The sequence below is a fragment of the Bufo gargarizans genome, chromosome 3 (assembly GCF_014858855.1).
Source record: "Bufo gargarizans isolate SCDJY-AF-19 chromosome 3, ASM1485885v1, whole genome shotgun sequence".
Taxonomy (NCBI): Eukaryota; Metazoa; Chordata; class Amphibia; order Anura; family Bufonidae; genus Bufo; species Bufo gargarizans.
The window spans coordinates 237,826,176-237,845,862 of record NC_058082.1 but is presented as its reverse complement, the minus strand read 5'-3'; the positions used below and the strand labels follow the sequence as shown (position 1 = coordinate 237,845,862).

The window sequence follows — 19,687 nt, the reverse complement described above, 5'->3', positions numbered from 1 at the left end:
ATCAGCATTGACCAAAGCATAGCATGGCGTACTCAGCTGAAGAATACAATGACCCCTGGAACATTCATGAAGCCACTGTGAAGTGATTTTTACAAGACATCCAAGTTAGGAAGACACCGCCAAATTCACCTTCTTTTATTGGCTCCACGGTGAGTATATATCACAGGTATCAATTGATACACAGCGTTGTTTCACATCGTTCAACGCTTTCCCACGGCCTTGGAGCCAATAATAGAAATTGAAATTTGGCTAGTCTTTATACTGGATTACTTTTTTTATTTATTTTTTACTAAATACTGGTTGAAAAAACTGGAAATGGTGCATGATATGTGCTTCAAGTGCTTGTGACACATGACTGGTGAACTGACCAAGAAAAGTCTTTACTCACCAGGCTAGGACAGATTTTCTATGGTAGGCAAAAGACAAGAGCACAGACACAGTTCACAACAAAAGAAAGGGATCACTTCTACTGTTTTCTACAGAGCCCCAATCAAGAGAATACAATCGTTTACTTCAGAACACAATGTTTCGGTTGATACTATATGGCGGCTTTAACTTAGCTTTCCATATTCTGTCACTCTCACTGCAAGCTCTCTTATGTTTAAGCAAATCTTGCTCAGTTCAGAGGATACAAACATGGCACGTTCCAAGATCTCAATTTAAATTATAGCTCTACTAATGAAGCATGACGGCATTCCTGCTCGAAGTTCAGAACTGACGGCGGGAAACACTGTAGGGGAGGCAGTGCGAGCCAGCCGCCATTAGACCAGAAGATTTTCCTAAAGCTTTCAGATGGTTGGGAGGAAGAACTGACATGCTTCACAAACAGAACTCCAAATTAAAGAGGAAATGCGGTGAAAATCATTTTCTGACTATATATATATATATATATATATATATATATATATATACACACACATACATATATATATATATATATATATACATATATATAAATATATATTATACATGTAAACTGATTAGTGAAGTCTCTATTGAATCCCCACCTCCAGAATGAAAGGGCATTACAGAATGCCTGAAGGGTTCGTCCAATAGGGAAGATTTTTTTGGAAAGGGTACAGATTGGGTTAAAAAAAATTAAAGAATCAATACTCATGATGCCCTAGCGTTCCCATTCCAAAGCTTGCTGTTTCCGAGCTTATCTCTACTTCCTAGTCCCATCCCCACATACAGAAAATGCCAGTCACTGGCCAAGGTGGGTCACTGCTGCAGTCAGACTGCTGAGGGGGCATTTCCTGTGTGTCAAGGATGGGACCAGAGAGTGGTGGACACCTGGTAGGTATTACAAAATGAGAGGAGCCCTTCCAAATAAATTTTGCCCTGCTGGACAATCCCTTAAAGGATAACTGTCATATTTTTATGTATTTGCTAATTTATTAGCTAGGCATGTATACCTGAGTTAGTCTGTCAATGATTGCCAAAAGATCTGTAATTACCTTATAATAACAGCTTTCATTAATGTCCTCTGTCCCTTTCCACTGCTCCCTTAAAAGACCGTTGCTATGGCTCATCTGTCTCCGGCTAGGAAGACAAAGGGGCGGTCCTTCACACTGCATTAGGCTTCAGAGTGAGGAGGCGTGTCTCTCAGTAATCCAATCTGATTGGCTGGCAGGAAGCTCCTGGCTACAGCAAGTGTGTATGTGACCTGAGGGAAAGCAGTTTTGGCCTCAGAGAACTGGCAGAGGAGCCATCTTGAGAAGATCCTCATAATGTAGGATTTAAGGGGAAAACTCAAGGAAAACAGTGGTAAGTGAAGAAACTAATAATTGCTTTATGTATAATGCTGCTGCAGCAGTAACATATGCCAAACTAGATTTTTTTATGAAAATATAACAGTTATCCTTTAAAGAGGTTATTCAGGTTTTTAAAACTCATAGCTATATCCTTAACATAGGCCATACATATTAGATCAGTCTGACTCTCAGCACCCCAGGCAATCAACTGTTTGAAGGGTCTGCTGCACTCAGATGAGCCTTGCTTTTAGCAGTGGCTGTGCTAGGTACTGCCGCTTTCTCCTATTTATTTGAATGTGACGAGATTGCAGTACCAATCACAGCTGCATGAACTGGACTGGATATGTACTACTGCCACCTTTAGGTCCAGAAGTCCTGTAAATCTCAGAAGAGAGGGCAGATAATTCATCTGGAAATTTGCTGGTACCGAAGCATCTATCCCGTCCATGGATTGGGCACTGCACGAGCGGTAAGCGAGCAGCATATTAGCCCTTATTTTTCTTAAATGTGAATATCTTATGGACAGCCTAGGTGGATTGTGCATTTTTTTTGCCAGCTATGACAGTTTAAATTATGCAGTAATGATTATCCATGACATTTTTGCTCATACAGCATACAAGAACAATGTAGGAAAACAAATCTATTACCATAAGTCCGTAGATTTCAGAAGAACTCCTCACTTTCGGCAACAAGCTCATTGGTACATCAAAAAACCTAAGGACAAGCAGATACAATGCCAATAAAGACAGGGCACTTATACCTACGATTTCTTCAGCCTCATCATATGGTATTCTTACGGTTAGGGGTGGCCTGACAAACAGAGAAGACTACACTCCTATTTACAGAATGCAGTACTGGAGTAGATAACTGGCTGGAACTCACTGGCACAGCTCTGCGTCCCATTCCAAGGTATGGATGTTGAATAGCATGGTTCTGCTGGCGTTGGTCACATCTGTACAGTGTACACCTCCGGTCTTCCCTCCCGTCAAGCTCTGTAGAAAGCAAAAGTATTAAGAAGTTAGAGATAGGACTTAAAGCCGTATATATTCCCCTACATAAGAATTATTTACAACTCACAATTACTAAAATGGAATTGCTATGATCGTTTAACATAAACCAAAACGAACAAGTGGAGAATGGTATAAAAAGGTATAAATTTATTGATAAAATACAAAGAATGGAGCTACTACAGAATTGCAAGAATACGGAGAAGCGCAGGGTCACAGGCACCACAGCACACCTTGGTGTCTATAAGTAATAGCACACGAACAGGTACAATGAATAAATGCAAATATATGTTCAAAACTAACCTGGATGGCCAAATATAATATCTCCACACAATTACTATGTATGAATCATGCAGATGACCATACTAGGTACAGGGAAGAGCACTGTAAATCTACACATAGTACTGGAACCATGAAAACAGACCATGGGAGCAATCATACTCAAGTAAGAGTGACAATGAAGGCAATATACACCATGGATATGTAAAGGGACTCACTATAGATGCGTGCAGGGGTCCCTAGCAACAATGTGGAAGAGGAAATACCGGCTCAGAACGTACCTGAAGACATGGTAGTGAGTGGGCGTATGGACCCTGGGCGCACAACCTCGACGCGCGTTTCGCCCTACGGCTTCGTCAGGAGGTAGCCGTAGGGCGAAACGCGCGTCGAGGTTGTGCGCCCAGGGTCCATACGCCCACTCACTACCATGTCTTCAGGTACGTTCTGAGCCGGTATTTCCTCTTCCACATTGTTGCTAGGGACCCCTGCACGCATCTATAGTGAGTCCCTTTACATATCCATGGTGTATATTGCCTTCATTGTCACTCTTACTTGAGTATGATTGCTCCCATGGTCTGTTTTCATGGTTCCAGTACTATGTGTAGATTTACAGTGCTCTTCCCTGTACCTAGTATGGTCATCTGCATGATTCATACATAGTAATTGTGTGGAGATATTATATTTGGCCATCCAGGTTAGTTTTGAACATATATTTGCATTTATTCATTGTACCTGTTCGTGTGCTATTACTTATAGACACCAAGGTGTGCTGTGGTGCCTGTGACCCTGCGCTTCTCCGTATTCTTGCAATTCTGTAGTAGCTCCATCCTTTGTATTTTATCAATAAATTTATACCTTTTTATACCATTCTCCACTTGTTCGTTTTGGTTTACCTTAGATGTTATACAAGTGGTAATTGTAGCTGTCTAGTTGACAGGTGGCCTTCTGTAGGTTAACATGATCGTTTAACATGCCAGGTCCAAGGGCTTTAATTCTTATCTTTCAAATGCTAATTTACGCAGTTATTTCTACAGTATAGGTCCTTCTACAGGAAACAAAATGGCTGCATGTTATTGAGCTGTATAGAGGCAGTAGGCAAAGCAATGCCCTCTTCTCAGATATCACTTCCTGCTTTCGAGTTAGGGAAGGGGGGCCGAGCCCTTCTTACGGCTGCTGTCCGGGCACATAATGATCTAATGCTTTCAGAATTAATGCTGGGAGCAACTGGTACTTATGAACATGGCTAACGGCCACAGGTGCCCTCAGGAACTCAACTGTATCAACTGATACAGTTGAATAGTGTGGCTCGGGCAGCAGCTGGGGCAGTATTCTGTGCTGCACTGTGGTATTTGGTCCTGTTGGGGCAGTATTATGTGCTGCACTGTGGCATTTGGTCCTGCTGGGGCAGTATTCTGTGCTGCACTGTGGCATTTGGTCCTGCTGGGGCAGTATTCTGTGCTGCACTGTGGTATTTGGTCCTGCTGGGGCAGTATTCTGTGCTGCACTGTGGTATTTGGTCCTGCTGGGGCAGTATTCTGTGCTGCACTGTGGTATTTGGTCCTGCTGGGGCAGTATTCTGTGCTGCACTGTGGTATTTGGTCCTGCTGGGGCAGTATTCTGTGCTGCACTGTGGTATTTGGTCCTGCTGGGGCAGTATTCTGTGCTGCACTGTGGTATTTGGTCCTGCTGGGGCAGTATTCTGTGCTGCACTGTGGCATTTGGTCCTGCTGGGGCAGTATTCTGTGCTGCACTGTGGCATTTGGTCCTGCTGGGGCAGTATTCTGTGCTGCACTGTGGTATTTGGTCCTGCTGGGGCAGTATTCTGTGCTGCACTGTGGTATTTGGTCCTGCTGGGGCAGTATTCTGTGCTGCACTGTGGTATTTGGTCCTGCTGGGGCAGTATTCTGTGCTGCACTGTGGCATTTGGTCCTGCTGGGGCAGTATTCTGTGCTGCACTGTGGTATTTGGTCCTGCTGGGGCAGTATTCTGTGCTGCACTGTGGTATTTGGTCCTACTGGGGCAGTATTCTGTGCTGCACTGTGGTATTTGGTCCTGCTGGGGCAGTATTCTGTGCTGCACTGTGGCATTTGGTCCTGCTGGGGCAGTATTCTGTGCTGCACTGTGGTATTTGGTCCTGCTGGGGCAGTATTCTGTGCTGCACTGTGGTATTTGGTCCTGCTGGGGCAGTATTCTGTGCTGCACTGTGGTATTTGGTCCTGCTGGGGCAGTATTCTGTGCTGCACTGTGGTATTTGGTCCTGCTGGGGCAGTATTCTGTGCTGCACTGTGGCATTTGGTCCTGCTGGGGCAGTATTCTGTGCTGCACTGTGGTATTTGATCCTGCTGGGGCAGTATTCTGTGCTGCACTGTGGTGCTGCAGGCCATGCCTTCTGCTGCCTCATCTTCTGTTCATTTGGACCCACCTACAACATGGGGCCACTTTTAGTTTTATTTTTCCAGGACCACTTAAGCTGAACCACACAGACGTCCTACTACCCACATATAGCACTGTTCCTAATAAGAGCGCTTTACTTCCTTTTCGTTATGTTTCCTGCTTTCTTGTCTAAATGCTGAAGTAAGCAGCCAAGATGGAGAAGAGAGCGCTCAGTATTGATAGTACTGATTTCCTAGGACTTGTATACTTCGGATAGGTCAGTATCAGTTTGGCAATCCTGCAGATTAGCTGCTTTCACAAGCTTTGTTGCCAGGACCAGGCCCGGGAACTACACAGCATCCGTCCACTGTGAAGTGGCGATGCCCGAGTACTGCAGTGCCGCTCCAAAGGGGCTATTCCCATAAAGGCTTTTGACAGCTAAATTTGGCGCAGATTCTGTGTCAGAAATCATTCATGTTTTCTATATAAGGCTGCAGTTTATGGCCATGACCACGCCAAGAAAGGACACATCCATTCAACAATAAACTGCAGCTTCATAAATGGCAGAACGGCCTCCCAACTGAAAACAATAGGGGGCAGTTTTTGGTATGGTTGCCTGGCATTTTTCACATAGAATCCATCAATAAGTCATCAATAAGCAAGTCCTGAAAAAGGCCCCACTTCACCAAACAACATTTATAATGTAGAGAAAGTTAATACAAGGCTCTTACTAATGTATTGTGATTGTCCATATTGCATTTGCTGGCTTCATTCATTTTTCCATCACATTATACACTGCTCGTATGCAGGGGTTACGACTAGTGTGGAGTGAATCAAAGTCAAACAAATTGACTTCGATCTGAATTTCTGGAAAAATTCCATTCCCCACGAAACTGAATTTCCTCATGCTTCGTGGTAACAAATCAATTTTCCTTGAATTGGCGGTAAAAACATACAACATACATACTCACCTCGTCCATTTGCGTGAAAAGAGGCCGTTGCAGCCATCTTGATTAAAGATACCTCACAAAATCTTGAGCGAGGTGAAGTATGACGTCACCAAGCCGGCGCACTGACGCCAGGCCAGGGTGATGTCATCACATCACTGCACAAGATTTTCTTGGTGTCTTCAATCAAGATAGTCAAGACGGGCTCTACGCAAGCAAATGGATAAGGTGAGAATTTTTTTTTTAACCCTGATTAACCCCTGAAAGGCCTAATTGGTAGCCTCAGATGCTGCTATCAGCGATGAATGCGGGAGTTTAATGAGGGGGTGGCACGATTGCTGTTCCAAGTCATTTTGCCAACTACATACAAAGAAATGCGCTTCGTGTTGACGTAATTTGTCACAAATCAAATTTCTTAGAGAAATTCAGCGAAGCAGCCAAATTGAATTTTTCATAACTTCGCTCATCTCTAGTTACGACCACTCTGCAATCCAGTATAGTAGACCAGGCATGCTCAACCTGCGGCCCTCCAGATGTTGTAAAACTACAACTCCCACAATCCCTGCTGCATGGTGATAGCTGTAGGCTGTTCGGGCATGCTGGGAGTTGTAGTTTTGCAACAGCTGGAGGGCCGCAGGTTGAGCATGCCTGTACTAGACTATAGGAAAAAGTGTCAGACTCTCTGGTGGTCGGGACTGTGGGAGCGCACGTATACATGCATGAGCAGCAGCTCCTGTCCTGGCGACCTTGTATCTACACTGCAGCGGGGGTCATAACCCCTGCATACGAGCAGTGTATAATGTGATGGAAGAATGAATCAAGCCAGCTAAGGAGGCAATATGGACAATCACAGTACATTAGTAAGTGCCTTGTTTTAACCTTCTCTACATAATAAATGCCATTTGCTCCAGTGAGACAGCCCCTTTAATAAGCAGCTATTTTATTATTTCCTGTGATGCTCAGGACAGATAGTGTACAGAGCACATTAGAAACTTGCATTTCAGGGACCAAATTGATATGAACAGCACCGATATTTTACATGACCCTTTACATGAATTTTCGCTTATTTTCACTTTAAAGAGGTCCTTCCATGGGTCCAGACATTATAAAATAAGTAGCACATTATGTAAGGCATAAAGCCGGGATCTAATAGCGCTTATTATTTTTCCTGGGCGCCTGTTAAATTCTCCCGCCTGGTATGCTAATTAATAGCATCGGAACAGGGAGGAGGAGACGCCAGGGTTTCTCACTGGGCGTCTCCTTCTCCCTGGCTGTAGTGCAGTCCAATCACAAAGGAGAGCGTCACAGCCAGGGTGAAAAAATAAATCACCTTCTCCTTGGCTGTGACGCTCTCCTTTGTGGTTGGACTGCACTACAGCCAGGGAAAAGGAGACACCCAGTGTGAAACCCTGGCGTCTCCTCCTCCCTGTTCTGATGCTATTAATTAGCATACCAGGCGGGAGAATTTACCAGGAGCACACAGGGCGAACGGAGCGGCGCCCAGGAAAAATAGTAAGCGCTATTAGATCCCTGCTTTATGACCTACACAACCTAATACTTATATTATAATGTCTGGACCCATGAAAGGTCCTCTTTAATATTAAATAAAAGTTTGCATTCAAAGACAAAAGCCTACATGTACAGTATATGTAAGGGCAGATGCAATGCCAGTTACTAAACTACAAAATTATCCTGATAGTTGTGACATTTTTGTAGACAATGAAAAAAAATCTGCGACGGAATAAAAGAACATTTATACACAGCTATGAATGAGAAGGAACGCAACACAGGCTTTATTCACATAAGGAATGTGACTTCTCACAAGTAAGGAATACTTACATATATTTACACACATCAAAGCCAGACATTGTGTTATATCCACCATACAGACAGTATGCGGAACTGATACATCTATTATACAGGAAGATTGATTTTGTACTGATTAAAGGCTGTATTGGACCTGCAGATATTGCAGGCGATTGACGGGAAGGAAGCCTTTCTTCCCAGGTATCGCCTGCTCACTAACGGAGGAGACCACTTCTATTACATGCAGTGATCTCCTCCACAGTATAGGGAGGAGTGATCACGAATGCCATCTCTCATCCCCATACTGATTAGTTGTTTGCCAGCAGCAGTTCGTGATTAGACAGCACAATCTGCCACCAGCCAACAATAATTTTTAAGCCAGTTTAAAAACCTGGATTGCCCAATAAAGGAGCATTTACTCTTTCATCAGGTAGTTTGTGGCAGTATTACACTGCCAGATCATCGCTAATGAGCGTCACTTCGGCAGACTATCTGCCGATGTAATACAGCCTTAGGCTACATTCACACAACCGTAAGTGTTTTGCGGTCCGCACATGGCCGGCACTCTATAGAAAATGCCTATACTTGCGGAAAAGTATAGGACATGGTCTATATTTTTGTGGGGCTGCAGAACAGAAATGCGGATGCAGAAATGGGTTCACACCAGTTCCGCAAAATTGTGGAATGGATGCAGACCCATTTACACGGCTGTGTGAATGCACCCTTAACAGTTTTCCTTTCGGTCTACACTGGTCTGACATTTATCTTCAGTATCCCCACAGTGGTATTGGAATACCATCCTACCCCAATTTCTTAAGCCAGATCCTACCCGTACAGTAATGAACCTAAACATCAATATAACAGTCCCAATGTATGTACCACGAACCCAAATGATCCAGGAATCGATGGTTCCAAACATGGCTCTGCCTTCTGCCACTGCATGCCTGATTTCTTCAACATTGTCCAGCAGCCATCGTAGCTTCACTGCGCTGAAATAAGTGCTCAAAGGAAGACCAGTTCGCCCCTAGAAGTTAGACGATGAATATAGATTAGTATATTCTCCAACAGATGCTGGATTTCCATTTCTGCATACATCTCTCCCAATATAGTGTAGTTAAAATATATTGTTAAATGTAATGCCAAGAAGCATCCTTGTGAATGCCTCAAGATGTTCAGAGTCTTTGGAATGTTATTGCAAGTATAATTATTCAGAAATTACTGCTTTTACAAAAACACATTTTTGAAGTCTCCTACAGCCAGCTTTGCTTGGGACAACATGGACCCAGTAGTTCCCTGTCTACAATGCGTTTAGAAGGAAGATCGTTGAGGGAAAAGGGCACGCGTGGAAAATATTTGCCCAATGAAAAAACTTGCATCATGGGAAGTACTGTCCACTTGCACTGACCCACTGCAACAGGGGAAAGTTAAGGGGGTTGAAAAAGATCCATGTTAATGTCAAAATATCATACTAAAGCTTTCCAAGTTCTGTGGTTACGTCCCATTTTTCCTGATTCTGTAGTGTTTCTGAGGGCTGGAGCCCAATATTGCATATTATCATGTCTGGATATGATCCTTTAGTCAATACTACCTATCTATCTGCACCTTATCATCAAACTTGGGTGTGCCTTATACTTAGGACTTATGCACGAAAACATATTTTTTCTCTGCATCCGATCCGCATTTTTTGAGGATTGGGTGCGGATCTATTCACTTCAATGGGGCCGCAAAAAATGAGGACAGCACACTGCATTACAGATAAGGATAGGACCTTTCTATTATGGGCTGGACGTTCCCTAAAATGTGCAATGCACACGGCCGGTATAAGTAATATGCAGACCTTAGGTCAAGTTACGGTCATGTGCATGAGCCCTTAAGTGTTTGGACCATCTGGGGTATTTATGGCACATCAATAGGATTCGCTGCTGGTGATACAGTGGGCCCACGCCAGACGCTGTGACGTCATCGAGCATCAGGTGGGGCCTGGAGATCAGCGTGAAATAAACCAATGTTTTTCCTGGCAAGGTGCTGCTGATCTATAGCAAGCCCTGTTATTGGTTTCTATGCTGGGGGTGATTGGCCATAGACCCTAGAGGGAAATTTCCCAGTGGGCCGATGCCTAGGAGGGCCACCCAAGCCCTCCTCACAGCCACCAGCCAGTTACATAATGATCTCTTCTCTCTTATGCACTGTGCCATCAGTCACAGGTGCCCTCCTGAATTCAGCTGTATTAATGTCCACAGGACAGCAATACAGTTGAATACTGTGACGCAGGTGGCAGTATATAGCGTGTCACTGTAGTATTTGGTTCAGCTGGGGCGGTATATTGCTCTGTGCTACTGTATTGCTGGCCGTGCCTAATTATGCTCCCCTGTCTTCTGTCAATTTGGACCCGCCTGCAACATGGGGCCACTTTTACCTTTTTTTCCAGGGACACTTTTAGTTCCCAGTCCGCACCCGTTTCTATGCATCTGGCAGAGGTGGTCCGCTGGCCCCTGTCGTTACAATAATGTCTACCTAATGTACCTAGTGTAGCCACAGGCTCAGTCAGTGTTCTTTATTTTGCCCTGCTACAACTTTGATCCAATACTAGCAATTCTGCTTATTTTTACACGGTCCCCTGAACGGTCATATGACACAAGACAGAAACGCCAGCTAGGGCCATGGTCATTCTAGGGGCAGGTTCCGGATGGGTTGCCCCTGTCGGGGCAGGTGCTGTGTAGATAGGCAGGGCATTTCATGTCCCCCTTCCCAATTCACATCAGGGCCTAATAGGTACAGAGTTAGCCCATCTGCAATGAATGAATTTTAACACTGGCACCCCTATCCTATCAAGAACCAATCAACCCGCCAGTACTACCTTTCTCCCTTAATGGGCTTCTGTCACCCCCCAAAACTCATTTTTCATTTTTGGGCATATTAAAATCCTTATTGGACGACTATTCCCTATATAGGGCTCTTACCTTGTTCTGTGGCTTGGTTTCACTAAAAATCAATCTTTTAAAATATGCAAATGACTTCACTACCAGCAAGTAGGGCGTCTACTTGCTGGTAGCCGCCGCCTCCTCCTTTAAAAAAAACGCCCCCACCTCCTGCTGATTGACAGGGCCAGCGAGCACTCTCCTCCTCCGTCTGGCCCTGTCGGCAATTCAAATCCCGCGCCTGCACCTTACGTGTCTTCATTCGGCGCAGGCGCTCTGAGAGAAGGACGCTCGCTTCCTCAGCACTCCCTCAGTATGCCTGCGCCGATGACGTCACCTCTAAACCCGAAAGAGAAGACATCGGCGCAGGCGCACTGAGGACGTGCAGAGGAAGCGAGCGTCCTTCTCTCAGAGAGCCTGCGTCGAATGAAGACACGTAAGGTGCAGGCGCGGGATTTGAATTGCAGACAGGGCCAGCCGGAGGAGGAGAGCGCTCGCTGGACCTGTCAATCAGCAGGAGGAGGGGGCGTTTTTCTGAAAGGAGGATGCGGAGGCTACCAGCAAGCAACCGCCCTACTTGCTGGTAGTGAAGTCATTTGCATATTATAAAAGCACAATTTTTTGTGAAACCAAGCCACAGAACAAGGTAAGAGCCCTATATAGGGAATAGTCGTCCAATAAGGATTTTAATACCCAAAAATGAAAAATTAGTTTTGGGGGGGGGGGGGGTGACAGAAGCCCTTTAAGCGGTACTGTACTACAAACTGTTTCTACTGGATTCCAGTGAGGCCATCTCATTTTATATTTTGATGATGAGGATTGATATACCTGATCCAGGGAGTTATTCTATTGCCTGATTGCAGTCGGAAGGAATTTTTTTCCCCTAAAGTGGAAAATCTGGATCAACTTGCAGGATAACAGGCCGAACTGGATGGGCAGATGTATTTTTTTCAGCCGTATAAACTATGTTACTAATTGGCATTAATAGTTCTTTGTGACACCATTTCACAGGTGTCATATGTTGAGGCGTATATAGTAATACTAGAAACATTGGTGCATAAGCATTCATTTTAACGGTCCTCTCAAAAGCTATGTTTTAGAAATGATTCTTCCCTCTCTGTGTGTAATTTAACAAATCATTAGGATATACCATAAATGTATGTTAGCTGTGGGTCCCACCTCTGGGACAAGCGCCTATCTCCAGAATAGGACCCTGAAATGAATGGAAGTCAAACCACGCACAAGCCTCTTCATTCACTATGGGACTGAGTTATGAATATTTTCAGAACTCCCATAACAGTGAAGGGAGAGCAAGCAGTGCAAGCATGGCTACCATCACACCCTTACAGTACTCTCCATTCACATCAGGCCAATGATTCCTGAGGACCACCAGAGGAAATTATTCTCAAGGACCTATATCTTCAATAAAGTTTAATAGGTTTTTGAATAAAAACAATAGACAAGTGATTGGCCCAAAGGCAGTCATATGTTTTTTTTCTCCTGAATCTTTGGGGCGTATTATGGTATCAGAGCCTGGGCCCACTGGAGCATCCTCTAGAACTCTGGTGGGCCAATCCGAACCTGCATCAGGGCCCTGTTCTGGAGATAGGTATGGATACCATCTGTGGGAACCACCCCTATCAGACATACATGTCATATCCTATCAATATGCCATAAATGTCCCAAATGGGAATACCCCTTTCAGAGTATCTGTAAATTGCCATACCAAAGCTAGAACAGAGTGCAAAATTCCACTCAGTAAATGCCTCCAAGCCTTAAACGTATATCAAGTAGGCTGATTAACAGGACAGCCACCCAAATGGGACCCCACCTATTACAGCAGAGAAGCGCTCCAAAAAGTAGCTCTTTCTATGGAGACTGGCTTGTCTTGCCCAGCCGGCGCACTGTAATGTTTTATACCCACTGCAGTAATTAGGACAGGTTGGCTATGTTCTCAGGAGGCCTGAAAAGTAGAACTTAGATCTACATTTTTTTTTTTTGAAAATCTTTATTTGTAACATTTTTTTGCATATAGACATACAGTGATCAGGTAAGTGCATTTGATATTAAAGACAACATATCCAATCCTTGTACATAATTTTGTTCTTCATACAAAGCAGAGCGAGGATTGACCAGCAGGGCAAGTCCTCTCCAACCACACGTAAGAAAAATCATACAATAGCCTACAAAGCTAGAGTCCAGTGGCTCTACCATTCATGCTGTTTCGTACCCTAAGGCTACCAACACCAAATTGGCCGGAGAGGCATCCCCCTCGTCGCTGCCCCCCCTACTTCAGGCAGTAGAGAACAATTACCTGAAAACCATTAAACAAAAAGACAACAAGGGGAGAGAAAACAAGTCAGTCAGGAAGTCAAATATTAAGTCTTCATATTATCACCTCTGAAACTATTCCTCTGGAATCTATATAAAATGTGAATGAATGTGAATAAATGTGAGTGAATGTGGTTGGATGAAACACAGTCTCAGTTATACACTTCGTTGGAAGCTGCGCTAATCTGTTCCCTGAGCATATCTCTCTTCCATATGTACTAGCCAAGGCTGCCATATTTTAAGAAACCCTTTCCTATTATTATTTTCCCATCCTGCCAACTCTTCCATCCGACAAATTAAATTCATTTTCTCATACCACATTGCTAAGGTTGGTGGATCCACCTCTCTCCACTTAATAGGAATGAGGAGTTTTGCAGCTGTAATCATGTGGGTAGCTAGCGAGGATTTGTTCGGTCTAAAGTCTTTCTCTGGGCGCCATAATAAGATCAGCGGGCCAGTGAGAGCAATATTAACATGGCATACCTTATTAATAGTGGTTTCGATTTCATGCCAGAAATGTCTCAGTGACTGACATTCCCACCAAATGTGTGAGATGTTACCGATCCCATTGGAACATCTCCAGCATTCACTTGAGGGGAGTAAGTTAATTTTGTGGAGAAATTCCGGTGTACGATACCATCTAGTCAGTATCTTAACTGAGTTCTCTTGGACCCGCACACACCTTGAAAATCCATGGGAGTGAGATAGCACAAATGCTTTATCTCGTTCACTCAGTGTGATACCTAGTTCTCTCTCCCATTCCCTCAAATAAGCCGGAGTCTGCATGTCTCTACCAGACAGTAATTGTCTATATATCACCGAGAGGCATTTTGGAGGGGAGGATGGGAGAAGGACATAATTTTCCAACCAGGTAGGATCTGGAAGAGGCAAAAGGGACGATCTCAAAAACCTGGCGCAAGTACTCTCGAAATCCCATTTTTGGATCATATCTATTTCAACTACCGATTTACCAGTTAAAGTTGTATAATAATCAATGTTTGGGCCCAATTTCACCAAGTCCCCCAATCTGAGATCATGAGCAAATCCCCAAATCTTAGGGCAATTACTCGGTGAAATTGAGAGCAAGTGTGGAAGAAACTGAAGAGGCAACATGGGTGAAAGGCGATCCTGACCTATATTAAGAGCTGAAGAATTATTACAGTGTGCAATTGTACACCTCGTGATGTCACTTAAGACTGCCTGTCTATTGGGGGGTTTGTTATTATGTCTCCAAAGGAGGAGTTCTTGATTCACTCCCAAAAGAGCTTTTTCTAGAGATATATGCATGGGGACAGAGTGCGACCTAGAAAGTGTCAGCCACCTTTCTAAGTGGATAGCCTGGATGTACATAGAGAGATCCGGAAGGGCTATACCCCCTTGTTTTCTACGTCTGGTTAATAGTGCATAAGACAGTCTGGCTCTCTTGTTGGCCCAAAGGAACCTACCCATGAAAGATTTCAATTTGTTCAGAAAATACTTGGGCACCCTAATTGGAAGAGACCTAAAAGTGTACATGACCTGAGGCAGGATATAAGTTGTTAGAACATTTTTCCTCCCTAACCAGGAGAGATTGGGTAATGAAGGTTTAGAAAGGAAACCTTTTATTTTGTTAAGTAAGGGGGTATAATTTAACCTGAAGAGGTGAGCTGGATTTGCTGGTACCATGATCCCAAGGTATTTTATAGCTTCAGAGGGCCATTTAAAGGGGGACAAAGCTTCTAGCTGTTTCCTTTTGGTATGGTTTAAAGAGATACCTAATGCTTCGGATTTATCCATATTTATCTTGAAGTTAGAGACACCTCCAAACTGTTCAAAAATTCCTAAAACATGAGGCAAGGCCTCCTCTGGATTCGTAATCATCAAAAGAAGATCATCTGCAAATGCCGCCATCCTATGATGAATACCTCCAATTCTCAATCCTTCAATAATGGGGGATTGCCTAAACTTCAGTAAGAGGGTCTCCAAGGTCAAAACAAACAGGGTTGGGGATAGCGGGCATCCCTGCCTAGTTCCATTTTTAATCTGAAAGGCGTCCGACAGAGTTCCATTAACCAACACTTTGGCCGAAGGGGCTGAGTATAGTGAAAATATAGCATCTATGACCTGTAATGGAAAACCAAATGCCACCAAGCAGGCTTTCATGAAAAGCCAATTAACTCTGTCGAACGCCTTTTCAGCATCTGTCCCTAGGAGCAGTAGCGGGGTCCTTTTTTCCTTGGCTACAAAAATGGAGTGTAAAACTCTGCTGATGTTGTGTCTTCCCTCCCTCCCCGGCACAAAACCTACTTGTTCTTCCCCTATTAGATCAGGAAGTAATTTAGAGATGCGTTGACTCAATAACTTCGCCCACCACTTCAAATCAGTGTTGAGCAATGAGATAGGCCTATAACTACCACATTCCTCAGGATCTTTCCCTTCTTTATGTAAAATAGTGATATGAGCCATTTGGGCCTGGGGAGTGAGAGACAAACCCGACATCAGAGAGTTGCATAAATTAGTGAAATGGGGCAATAATATTTCCTTGAACTTTTTATAGTATGCAATCGGGAATCCGTCTGGTCCCGGACTTTTGCCCGACGGGATAGTGTGTAGGGTTGTTTCTATCTCCTTTATAGTAAAGGGCATTAATAAGCTGGCTTTCCCATCTTCAGAGAGGGTAGGTATTTGTATAGATTGAAGAAACTTATCAATCTGGTCCTGTCTGTGGTGTGGCGCACTTCCAGAGCTTCCTCTAAGTTGTACAACGAGGTATAGAATTTGCAGAATTCCTCTGCAATGGCAGGGGTTGCAGTCATTCTATTACCTGTTTTAGTTTTTATCGCACTAATAAAAGTCTTATTCCTCTGGGCCTTCAAAAGAGCCGACACTAGTTTCGAACCCTTGTCTCCATGAGAATAATATTTAAACCTTAACTTTTGTAAAGCTTTAGCAGATTTGACATTGAGTACATCTTTTAACTGAGAACGTAATAAATTCAACTTATTTTGGGCTTCTTCTGACATATTGGACTTATGTTTCCTTTCCAGGTCAGAAATTTGTAATAAGAGTGCTTCTACCTTGTTTGCTCTTAGTTTTTTTACCCTAGTTCCTATACTAATCAGTTCCCCTCTCACAACAGTTTTATGGGCCTCCCACAGTATAGTTTTGGATGTTTCAGGAATGTCATTAAACTTGAAATAGTCTAATATTTTATCATTAATGAGGTCCCTATAAACCGCATCTTCTATAAGCGTGGTGTTGAGCCTCCAAGACCAAGCCTTAGGTGGGATGTCCTGAATCCTAAAACAAAAACTGACAGGTGCATGATCCGAAACAGTAATATTCCCGATCCGAGCACTAGTTACTGATAATAAAGCCGAATTAGATAAAAAACAAATAATCCAATCTTTGATAGGATCTATGAACATGGGAGAAATACGTATAATCTTTCTCGCTCGGATGGAGTAACCTCCAAATGTCCGAAATATCCAAATCCGCAAGACTAATTTGAATCCTTCGGATCTGTTTCCTAGGTATAGAAGCCTGTCTGGAAGTTGAATCTTTTGAAAAATCTAAAGCTAGATTGAGATCCCCCCCTACAATGAGAGTCCCTTCGGTAAATGTCTTAAGCTCTTCTAATGTCTGAATCACCCATGATACCTGCTTAACATTAGGGGCATACAAAGCGGCAAGTGTAACCGTGGAATTCAAAATTCTCCCTTTTATGAACAAATATCTGCCCTCAGGGTCTATTCTTTTATCCAGCACAACTAAGGGTATACCACTATTAATCCCTATAGAGACTCCTCTGGCTGCAGACGTATAGGTAGCATGATACCATATGTTAAAGTGTTTGTTCACCATATTGGGTACACGTGTATGTCTGAAGTGTGTTTCTTGTAAAAACGTGATGTCGGCTTTTTCTTTTCTGAGCATGTGATATATCTGGCTGCGTTTTTGCGGCGTGTTCATCCCATTCACATTCAGAGACACTACCGTGACTTTAGCCATAGGTGATTCGGGACCAGTACACATTAAGCCATATCATCCATTCCTGAACTGACCAAAGGGAAAACAAATATTTAACTAAAACTGACAACAGATCCTCATAGTAGATGAGATAAGCTGTAAACCTACTATCGTAGGCAACAGAAATGACATACATGTGCATGTATGTGGGGGGAGGTAACTTATTGGTGAGAGCCACGATCTCATCCGGAGTACAACCTCCTGGCTTGGGTATAATATTACCTGCCCTATATAAACCGGGTACATGAAGGAAACCATACCAGTGAGTATATATAACTGCGGGTCTATTTCTGGGTTCTTTATCCCCTGTCAGGGTTATACAATTACTATCATTCTCCTAGCCATCACTCAGAACACTCTATATGTGGAGCAAAAACCTTCAACTGTGATGACAGTTTCATCTGGTAATGGCGCTGTAACCCCCGACCCAATATATCATTGTCACAAACCCGCCTATATATATAAATCAACAATTAAACACTAAATAATAGTAACATCAAGTCCCTTCATGTAGCCCTAAAAAGTAAAATAAAGGGTTAGGCAAGGCTGTGAACGTCTCACGTGGGGAAACTCAGTCCGCAGAATCTGCTCTCTTCTTAGGGGATTTGAACTTCCCTGCTCGGTTCCATGGAGAGGTAGCCGTTAACTTGGGGAGTTCGTCAGCATCTGCTACTGGCAACCAGGGTGTTATTTCCATTGGTGCGATATCCAAAGCTTCCCAGATCTTTTGCAAATCGTCTGGATGTTTCACCAAAAACTGTTTGCCGTTTATTGTGGTACTGAGTCCGAACGGGAACAGCCATCTCATGGGGTGCTTCCTCGCCCTTAATTCTGCCGTCAACGGTTTCAGAGCTCTCCGTTTAGCAAGAGTGCTTGCGGCTAAGTCCTGAAACAGCAGGATCTTGTTGTTATCGAGAAGAACTTCTTCTTTTTCTCTAGCCGCTTTTAGAACTTCTGCAGTGTCCAGAAAATTAAGTAAAGCGCATATGGTGTCCCTAGGAGGGTCGCCTGCTGGGGGCTTTGGGCGCAAAGCTCTGTGAGCCCTTTCTATTATAATGGCTGCTGCGCGATCCGGTCCCAGCAACATGGCAAAAACGCTACGAACTGTGTCCGTCAGATCTTCAGAAGAGACAGTCTCCGGAATCCCTCTCAGCCGCACATTCTTCCGACGTCCTCTATTTTCTTGGTCCTCAAGATATAGGTAAGCATTATTTACTTGTGTGCGTATCGCTCGCATTTGAGATTGCATACCTTTACTGTGTTGGATGACCACAGCTTGCACTTCCTCTAAGGCCTCAACTCTTTGCCCCACATGGGTCACTTCAGATTTTATATCGGCCAGTTCCTTCATTACAGGAGAGAGGGCCTGCGCCAGAGTGTGCTTCAAAAAAGACCTGGTTATAGGCATCGGGTTCTCCCGGTCTCGAGTTTCGGAATGCGCATATGAACTCGCGCCGTCTGAATCATCTTCCTCATGCGCCGCGTCACTGTAGTCAGCCGGCGCCATTTTGCCGCGCTCGGCCGTGAGGGACATCTTCTTCTGAAAGAATTTGTTCATGTCGCCGTGCGACTTCTTTACTCTCGGGGTAGCCTCCGCTTCCTTCCCTCTCTCCTTGCTGGTCTTGCCCATGGTTTGGCAGTGATAAACGCTTCTGTAGCTGATAAGCCAGGAGTTGTGGCGAGGAGCTCAAGGTTCAAGCGTCCTCCACCATGCTCCGTTGGCTCCGCCCCCCCTAGATCTACATTTTAACATAAAATGGTCTGACCGAAAGAAATGAGAAACAAATGCTTTCCACTGACCTTGAAGAAATTCTTATTCCTTCCTGGAATTTTTTTTAGTAACCGGTCAACAGTAGACTGGGTTCTCAAGTCAAGCCACACTGAAAAGAAAATAGAATTCGATAAGGTTAGGAGTAAATTCGCAAACAAAATAACGCAAACAAAAAAACTATGCAAAAATGAGATACATTAATATAGTATTTGCTGATCAGGTGTTTGCCAAGAACGTCCACTTATACAGTGTCCCCATCTATACAAGTATATGTCCGTTTATGCTGCGGACTTCCATCAATTTCACCCTTGGCAATGTATTTGCAAATTTTCTGTAAAATATGCAACAAATCTGTATGTAACTCAGGGCATGATATGACCAGGGATCGGATTCTTCCACCACAAATTATATCCAGTGGTGGGTCTGCTGTGGATTTTCCCCATAAATGGACATGCTGTGGATGTAAAATTTTGTTATGTGTGGATTTTGTTGC

General features: G+C 43.8%; 1 protein-coding gene across 3 annotated transcripts in view; it reads right to left on the bottom strand.

The window, feature by feature from the left end:
- Window positions 1-19,687, bottom strand: part of GK (glycerol kinase) — a 95,492-nt gene that overhangs the window by 32,111 nt on the left and 43,694 nt on the right. For 2 of the 3 annotated variants that reach the window (XM_044284700.1, XM_044284703.1), the window contains exons 5-9: window positions 19,224-19,303; window positions 9,053-9,190; window positions 2,637-2,746; window positions 2,402-2,468; window positions 389-406 (exon numbers count right to left, since the gene is read on the bottom strand). In XM_044284700.1, the coding sequence (XP_044140635.1) occupies window positions 389-406; window positions 2,402-2,468; window positions 2,637-2,746; window positions 9,053-9,190; window positions 19,224-19,303 (413 nt within the window). The remainder of the gene's footprint in view (window positions 1-388; window positions 407-2,401; window positions 2,469-2,636; window positions 2,747-9,052; window positions 9,191-19,223; window positions 19,304-19,687) is intronic. The other variant, XM_044284702.1, reaches the window with a different exon arrangement.